The sequence below is a fragment of the Protopterus annectens genome, chromosome 3.part1 (assembly GCF_019279795.1).
Source record: "Protopterus annectens isolate FY-2018-M chromosome 3.part1, PAN1.0, whole genome shotgun sequence".
NCBI lineage: Eukaryota > Metazoa > Chordata > Ceratodontiformes > Protopteridae > Protopterus > Protopterus annectens.
In genome coordinates this window covers 1811415860-1811425586 of record NC_056732.1, presented here as the reverse complement: position 1 = coordinate 1811425586, position 9727 = coordinate 1811415860, and the positions used below count along the sequence as shown (strand labels likewise).

At 37.9% G+C, this 9727-nt stretch overlaps 1 protein-coding gene across 1 annotated transcript in view; it reads right to left on the bottom strand.

Moving 5' to 3' along the window:
• Positions 1–4420: 4420 nt before the first annotated feature.
• Positions 4421–9727, bottom strand: part of LOC122798689 (zinc finger protein 883-like) — a 126014-nt gene continuing 120707 nt past the window's right edge. Inside the window, exon 4 of the mRNA XM_044067783.1 lies at positions 4421–6788. Within this exon, the coding sequence (XP_043923718.1) occupies positions 5104–6788 (1685 nt within the window). The 3' untranslated portion in view covers positions 4421–5103. The remainder of the gene's footprint in view (positions 6789–9727) is intronic.

Here is a 9727-nt window from a genome sequence, read left to right as displayed (position 1 = left end):
TGAAGAGTTACCAAATAGCTGGGTAACTACAGCAGAGCTAGTAAGGGAGACGTCTAGAAAGGTGCTTGGCATGACATCTGGACAGAGGAAGGACAACAAGGAGACATGGGGGTGGAGTGAGGAAGTACAGGAGAGTATACAGAGAAAGTGGTTGGCAAAGAAGAAGTGGGAATGTCAGAGAGATGAAGAAAGTAGACAGGGGTATAAGGAGATGAGGTGCATGGCAAAGAGAGAGGTGGCGAAGGCTAAGGATAAGGCATATGAAGAGTTGTATGAAAGGTTAGACATTAAGGAGGGAGAAATGGACATGTACAGATTGGCTAGACAGAGGGACTGAGCTAGCAAAGATGTGCAGCAGGTAAAGGTGATAAAGGATAATGAGGGAAACATACAAGTGAGGACAGTGTGTTGAGCAGAAGGAAAGAGTACTTTGAGGGGCTGATGAATTAAGAGAATGAGAGGGAGAGAAGGTTGGATGATGTGGGGATAGTGGATCATGAAGTGCAATGGATTAGCAAGGAGGAAGTAAGGATAGCTATGAAGAGGATGAAGACTGGAAAGGCTGTTAGTCCAGATGACATACCTGTGGAAGCATCGAGGTGTTTAGGGGAAATGGCAGTGGAGTTTTTAACCAGATTGTTTAGTGAAAGTTTGGAAAGTGAGAGGATGCCTGAGGAATGGAGAAAAAGTGTTTTGGTACCGATTTTTAAGAATAAGGGTGATGTGCAGAGCTGTAGTAACTACAGAGGGATTAAAGTGACCAGTCACAGCATGAAGTTATAGGAAAGAGTAGTGGAAGCTAGGTTAAGAAACGACATGATAATTAGTGATCAGCAGTATGATTTCATGCCGGGAAAGAGCACTACAGATGTGATGTTTGCTCTGACAGTGTTGATGGAGAAGTACAGAAAAGGTCAGAAGGAGTTGCATTGTGTTTTTGTAGACTTAGAGAAAGCGTATGACAGGGTGCCTAGAGAGGAGTTGTGGTATTGTATGAGGAAGTCGGGAGTGTCAGAGAAGTATGTAAGAGTGGTACAGGATATGTACGAGGGTAGTGTGACAGCGGTGAGGTCTGCAGTGGGAGTGACAGATGCATTTAAGGTGGAGGTGGGATTACATCAAGGATCATCTCTGAGCCCTTTCTTATTTGCAATGGTGATGGACAGGTTGACAGACACGATCAGACAGGAGCCCCCGTGGACTATGATGTTTGCAGATGACATTATGATCTGTAGTGAGAGTAGGGAACAGTTGCAGGAGACCCTGGAGAGATGGAGATATGCTCTAGAGAGAAGAGGAATGAAGGTCAGCAGGACTAAGACCGAATATATGTGTGTTAATGAGAGGGAGGATAAAGTAATGGTGAGGATGCCAGGAGTAGAGGTGATGAAGGTGGATGAGTTTAAATACTTGGGGTCAATAGTTCAGAGTAATGGTGAGTGTGGAAGAGAGGTGAAGAAGAGAGTACAGGCAGGGTGGAGTGGGTGGAGAAGAGTGTCAGGAGTGATTTGTGATAGACGAGTACCAGTAAGAGTGAAAGGGAAGGTTTACAAGAGGGTAGTGAGACCAGCTATATTATACGGGTTGGAGACAGTGGCACTGACAAAAAGGCAGGAGTTAGAGCTGGATGTGGCAGAGTTAAAGATGTTAAGATTTGCACTGGGTGTGACGAGGGTGGACAGGATTAGGAATAAGTATATTAGAGGGTCAGCCCAGGTTGGAAGGTTTGGAGACAAAGCCAGAGAGGCAAGATTACATTGGTGTGGACATGTGCTGAGAAGGGATGCTGAGTATATTGGGAAAAAGATTTTAAGGATGAAGCTACCAGGTAACAGGAAAACAGGAAGGCCTAAGATAAGGTTTATGGATGTGGTGAGAGAGGACATGCAGGTGGTTGGTGTGACACAGCAAGATGCAGAGGACAAGAAGAAATGGAAACGGATGATCTGCTGTGGCAACCCCTAACGGGAACAGGCGAAAGAAGATGATTAGTGTCCTGAAAATGCATACGGCCAAGTTATAAAGTCATAAAAGTTTTTTATATAGTACATGTATATATGCATTTGGAAAAAGTTTTCTAAGTGATTTTATTTGATGGAAAAGTTTATGTATTTGAAATCATAGTACTAGATTAACATCTCAAATAATCAATTAAATAAAATGAATCAATTGAATTTTTGGATTTGTCACTTTGAATCATACGGCAATGAGGGAGACATAAATGTGTGCTGTGATTTTTACTTATTGTTCTGATGAAGTCTTACACTGACAAGATGAAAGTGCTCAGCTTAGTAATTATTTTTATACTGTGGTTTAGTAAATTTGACTTTAGCTGTTTTCCTTTGGCTCTCTGGTGCATGCTTGCAATCTGCAGTTTTTCTTAGTGTTTGGTGTGAGGAGGAAATTTGTCTAGTGGCCCTGAGAAGTCAATAAAAATATTTAAAAAAAAAAAGTCATATCTTAGGCCTTTTAGGAGGTACTCTGGGATATTACTGGGGCCCATCACAGATGTATCCTTGGCCATACACAGTGCATTTAAGACCTGCTCCCTACTAATAATTGGAAGGATTGTGTTAGTTGGCATTTCTTGGGGTGCAGCTGGGGATTAGAGGGGGTTAAATTTGGAGAATTTGTCAGCCAGAAGATTTGCTGGATCTCCAGGTTCTGTGAATGGGGCTCCATTTACCAAAAGTCTAGCACACTAAGGTTTTGTACATGCTAAAGAATGCGCTGGCCTGCGAACCAATCTTTACCTCAAAATTTGCTTTGTTGGAGTTGTTTAGTCCTCTTAGTTGTCTAATCACTTTGATAAGAGTTTTTATCTTTTTTGGGTACACTTCCTAATTTTTAGGTTATACAACTGCACACACACGAAAGAATAAATATTTTAGTCAATTCTGAGGAGACATATAGCTCCCCTTCAGACAAAGGGATGTATAATCTTGTCATGCACTGTTTTGATTGTATCATGTGATAAGCATGATCATCAGTCTTTTTTAAGATGATCCAGAGCTTTCTACGGCCAATCAATCACACCAAAGCTGTAAGGACAGAAACAAGCTGATTTATAGCTTGAACTTTATTCCTAGATGCCAAGGCATTTTTCAACATTACCTTTAGTCTTCTGAAGTATTCCTTACAACGCTTTGTTCTCATTTGGTTGTCCTTTATTGCTGACTCTTCATCTGTTCCCAAACATTTCTACACATCCTTCTGTTCACATTCCTGTACCAGGTTGATATATTTTTAGTGGTACAGTTTTCCTGTTACAAATGTTGCTTTTGCACATTTGTCAAAACCAAATGTCATTTTTATACCATTTGAGAAAGTTTTAACCCATTGTAGTTGCGCTTTCAGATGCTTGTCTGATGAACGATACAGTTTAAATAGTTCACAAAATAGAGGAGATGTCTTTGAACAATGCTGCTTTCTGGACATTAAGCTGTAACCATTGCCTAATCTATTAAGTAAACAGCTTAAAGAGTTAAGGGCAAGGCAAAACAGTAGTGTTGATAAAGAATCATTCCGGAATTTCCTTCTTTGGATTTTTATCTCTAGGATACTAACTTGTACTTTATTATGACTAAATTGGAACGTGGACTGTCACTGTTTTATAGCCATCGCTGCATGGCTGATAAAAGTAGGATGTATCTTCTAAACCTGTAAGCATTCCATAATCCATGAATATGGGATGCTGTTAAAATCTGTTCTGTAAGCTATTCATGACATACGTACCCCCACCCCCATTTTTTACAGTTCTCTATTATGACCGTATTTAACAATGAATGATCCTTTGTTACATACAATTTAGTTTCTTTACTCAATTGTTCTACTGGAATGACTGAGTTTTTTTAAGTGACTATAAACTCTGTCTGCATCATTTCCAGCTTACAATTTGTATATTGTCAGAAGGTAAGTTGCTGGTCTACAGTTATTAAGATGGCTTGCAGGTTCGCTCTTACAAAGGGGTATCTATTTTACTGTTGTTAATTGGGGTTGGGGTCTTTTCTCTGTGTGCATATAAATAATTTTATTCAGGGTGAAATCTTTTGCAAAAATGTTAATATCTTCAGCCACTAAGTCTTTGTTAGTTTTGTCTACATTTGTCTGACTTTTGCTTCATCCCACTTCATATCCTCTGTGTTTTCTGTGCTTCTTTAAACCATTCTGTCCTTTCACCATCTTTGCTACATTCATTCATCAGTCTACATAAATACTACTCTAAAATGTATTGATTTATTCTTTTTTAGGTGGTGTACCTATTACTTTTGCTTAAACCTTACTTTTTTTTATTTACCTTTCATATTTGTGTATATCTCTTGTATTCTCTACCCATGTATCTGAATTCAGTTTTTTTTATATATTTGTATGTTGCAATTTGGCAACATCTTTGTAACTTTCATTGTGTCTTATATACTAATTGAACATTGTATTTGTGGAGCTTTTCGCCCTGGTGCTCTGCTGAAAATAGGCCAGCTATGGCCCAGTCGGACTCTCCTGGTCAACAAATGGAAAATAAATAACCTCCGTTTATGATCTTTATCTTTCATCACTTCCTCTGTCCCTTCTTTTTTCAGGAAGTCTGATGCTGCTTCATCTAGGTAATTTTTGTCCCAGCTGGCACATTAAGGATTCTAAATTGTTATCCACAGGTTTTACATTTTTCTTGTGAAAATACTTTTCTTTCTTATTTTTGCTATTTATCTGGGTGGAAATTCTGGGTTTGTTGTACAAAATAAAGAATACAAAACCTCCTTCTTATATGCAGCAGTTTACTTTATTGTTTTCATACATCTCACTTGAACTGCCACTTTTTTTTTCTTGTAAAACTGAATACTCCACAGAAACACACCAAACACAGACTAATAAATTGTGGTACTTCCTTCTTGGTACCACAAAATGTATCAGTTTTTTCTTCTTTAGTTGTGCACTACTGTTTCCCTCTGCCTTGTGTACTACAGGAGAGGGCATTTTTTACCCTGTGACCAATGCCTCTTTATTATTATTTGACCTACATTTCTCCACAATATCTATAATCCAGTCTACGTGTCACTGCTGTCTTGTTTAGATTTTGTAAAAACAGGGTCTAATGTATGAAGGATCTCACCGCGGCTCATGGATGAATTCCTTTTCACGAATACTACTTTCCTTCACTTGTTGATTCTGTCTGTCATTCAGCCCCTGCCTTCTCTTTTTCCCATTGCGTGCACAGTTATGCTTAAACAAACATTGTTTCTGTTTAAAATTCTTGTTACAAATATCACATTTATAAGGCTTCTGCTCACTGTGTACCAACTGATGTCTTACCATGTTAGCCTTTAATGCAAAGCTCTTGTTACACTTGGCACATTTATGTGGCTTCTGCCCACTGTGGGCAAACTGATGTGCTAATATGCTACCTCTGTGGGCAAAACTTTTGCCACAGATGTCACATTTATGTGGTTTCTGCCCACTGTGGGCAAAATGATGTGCTACTAAACTACTTTTGCAGACAAAACTCTTGTCACAGATATCACATTTATGTGGTTTCTGCCCACTGTGGGCAAACTGGTGTGCTACTAAACTACTTTTGTGGGCAAAACTCTTGTCACAGATGTCACATTTATGTGTCTTTTGCCCACTGTGGGTAATCTGATGTGCTACTAAACTACTTTTGTAGGCAAAACTCTTGTCACAGATGTCACATTTATAAGATCTCTGCCCACTGTGGATATGTTGATGATCTACTAAACTAACCTTAACATTAAAGCCTCTACCACAAATTTCACATTTATACAATTTCTGCCCCGTGTGGACAGTCTCATGTCGCACCAAGCTTATCTTAACAATAAAACCTTTGCCACAAATGACACACTTATAGGGTTTCTGTCCAGAGTGGGAACGCAGATGCTCCATCAGTCTCTTTTTAACTGTATAACCTTTATCACACATGGAACATTGATAGGGTTTCTGTCCAGTGTGCATAAGTTCGTGTGCTACCAAGCTGGTTTTATCTGTAAAACGCTTGTCACAAAGTGAGCATTTATATCGTTTCAGTGCAGAGTGGGTTCGTTGATGTTGTGTCAGTCTACCCTTAACTGGAAATCTCTTGCCACATGTGACACATATAAAGGGTTTCTGTCCAGTATGCAGTAACTGGTGTTGTACCAAACTACTCCTCGCTGTAAAACTCTTGCCACATGTGGCACATTTGCAGGGCTTCTGCCCAGAGTGCACTGACTGATGTCTTGCTAGGATATTCTTGTTAGCAAAGCTCTTGTTGCACTTGGCACATTTATGTGGTTTCTCTCTATACCGCATAATCTCATGTACAGCTGAAGTTCTTTTACCCAAAACTACATTGTCACACGGATTATAATTATATGATTCCTGACTGGTATGGAATGGATACTCTGCTAAACTTATTTTACTTGTAAAACGTTTGTCAAATGTGACACATTCATTCAGCTGCTCTCTACAGGGACCCTGTTTACATGCTACAATGGTATCCTTTTGTCTTTGGTCACAGGAAACAAATTTATCCTTTACATTGTTACTATGAAATACACATTTTTTGCTCTCATCAAGCCATTTCCATCCATAAATTTCCAGTTCTGTTTCTAAACCCGTATTCTTGTTAACGCTCTCATTGACTTCCATGTAGTTACAACAACCATTTCGAGACTGTGCCTTGTCATGCCTTGTGCTTTCTATCTTGACAGGCAAAGCCTTGTCATATTCAGAACAAAAGTCTTTCCAATGTGATGACCAACATGTCTGAATCTCACTGGAGTCTGCATTCCTGTCAACTTAAAAGAAAATCAACATATCAGAGTATTGTAAGCATATACAATGACACTTTTATTTTCTTGCCATAACAATTGACAGTAAAAAATGACATGCAAATGCAACCTCAGATATATCTTTTTAAATTTCTAATTCTAGTAAACAGCATTGATCAGTACTCCTTAATGCTGCTTCTGAAGATACATTTAGCAAAGCTAATGTGTCTGACATTTACATTCTGATACCTGTAAGACTTTCAATGTATTTCCATGTATGTTTAATGCATTTCAGTGCACTTACAGTCTCTCTCTTTTTCTGCAAGCAGCATGCATTACTCGTACTCACTTCAGCTTTACTTACCCTTAGCATTAGTCATCTTAAATAACTGAAATGAACTTTTTAAGGCTTCAGTGACATTCTATGTTCATTACCTACACTAGTGGGTTTCAAATAAAACCAGTAGATAAACCACAAAACAATGAAACACAATGTGAATTGTAAATAAAATCACAAACAGTGACTGGAAATTAATAAAAATACGTTTTATTTTTGGTTGCTGGTTCAACTTGTATTTATTTCAAGTGAAACCATACTTAACAGCAATAATATGTAACGCAGTGGCTTTATTCATGAAGGAATGCTTAACAACAATGATTTGTAAGTACATGCAGCATAATGGCTTTATTCATGTACAACTATCCAATATGCTGCAGATAGGACCATAAAAACTGTTTGGAACCAGATCAAAAAGCTTTTATATGATGGAGTGCATACTTTAACTTAAATGCATTAGATATGTAAAATACCTAGATGTGGATACAATAGGAATATTAAAGTGAATTTCAGTAGATACAAATGGAAACAAAAATTAAAGGTTGCAGAAAATTGACTTGACTACTGACAGCATAATCAAAAAGACAGGGAAGGTGGAATTGTTAATGGAAATATACAATTTATCATCGCCTCCTTCTGGAAAATACTGTGTGCAAAATAATTATGGACAAGTTTCAATTACTATTGGTAACACTGCACTGTAAGGCACTGTGTTCATTATGAAGTGAGCAAAATCCTGAGGAGACAGAGAGTACATTTCTGATCTGCAGCTGTACAGAATAAAGCTTATTTGGGTACAGTGGGTATAGGCTATTACCCAAGATAGCAGTGCAGTTTTACCGTACGTTCTTAATACCATAACCTACCTACTTTGTGGTTAGCAGTGCAAATCATTACACTACAGCCTCTGACCATCAGATATCAAGAGATTCTATTAGGTGGGATTACTCATCCACTTGTCAAAGTGGGCAAGAATTGTACAAGTGCTCAGACAGAATTCAGTCATTGCTTAGGCATGTGTGTCCTTAAAGAGCTGGTCCCATGTTTACTATATTTCTGGTGTCAGCTGTAGTATATGCAGAGAGTTGAAAGTTTATGTCCAACAGGACCACTTGAGTTATTTTTAACTAAATAAAATGGGAATTACAGAAAAAAAAAGTCTTGGAAGGTAAAGTAGACCAGATGGGATGATTCTACACTATAAAATATGAACACTTCTATCAAGGATTTATTCTCGTAACAAATAAAGAACAAAAATGTGAAATTCCACTATTGTCTGACAAACATGTCAACATACAAGGGCAAGTAAGCACTGTCCCATCTTTTTTCCAAATTCCAGCTATACCAAAATGCATACAACACTTGACAGTAAGAGAGAAGAGAATTGTGTTACTGCTCCAGCAATGACTACTGTCTCTGTTGTTGAAGTAAGACAGTAACAGAGCCCTCTTATTAGCAGTATCCTCTCTGTACACACACGCACACACACACACACACACACACACACACACACACACACACACACACACACACACACACGCACACACACACACATACACACACACACACACACACACACACACACACACACAAAGTTGGCTGTAAAATTTGAAGCCAACTGGCCCAGATGATCTTTGGTAACTCAGTACCACTGGCAAATAAAAGCCATGCCACAGAATTGATATTCTCTCTAGCCTTATGAGTATTTTTAAAAAATGTTGTACAGTTACTCTGCAATAAACAAAACACAGACTTAAGGGAAAAGTAATGGCCTACTCTTTTTCGGAAGTTTGGCTAAATACCTATTAGAAAGCGGGTGCCAAACAGCATTAATATGTCCTTATTTAATGTAACTATCCTTGTGGAAATTAAATAAGGCCTCAGACTTAACTCTTTGGCACTTTATACCACAGTTCTTGACATATACAGTGGGAAATTCTGAAGCTTTCAGATAAAATCAATTTGCAAAGCCATACTTAAAAAAAAGTCCAATGTTTCTGTAACTGTAAATGCAACTCACAAAGAGTAAACAGTACTGTTAAGAACATCACTGTCTAAACAATGATACTGTTCCTGATAGCCCACTTCTGAAAGCTAATTGTATGAGTCATAGTACACAAAGCATGAGTTATGTTTTTAAAGACTGCAGACAACTTATGTATGTTTGTAATCATACAGTTATGATCAGAAGCCTTTTGGTTAACAAGCTTGTAAGTTTATGTCTAATTCCCTGCACTTCTTTTCAAACTGTTTGTTTTCTGATAGAAAAATATGGACATCATCATATTGCCCCAATATAGCATATAATTAATATTTATCAGTGCTGCAGAAAATTACTATTTTGGATCTAGTACAGATTGGAAGCTAACTTTTAAATAGTTTTATAGGTTCTGTTTCTATGGGGTCACTTGTTGTGCTGTATGCTTCAATGTAAGCTGTGTTTTTGCCTCATGGACAGAGTCAGTTAAAAAATAAAATTAAAATTTTTATTACAGAGTCAGTTAACAAATACAATTAAAATTTCTATTACTACCAATTTAACATACAACTTAAAGGGCAACTATCAGTGGCAACTAGTTTTCTGTGCTACAATATACATTAATTTCCTTTAGGTCATTTCAAAATTGCA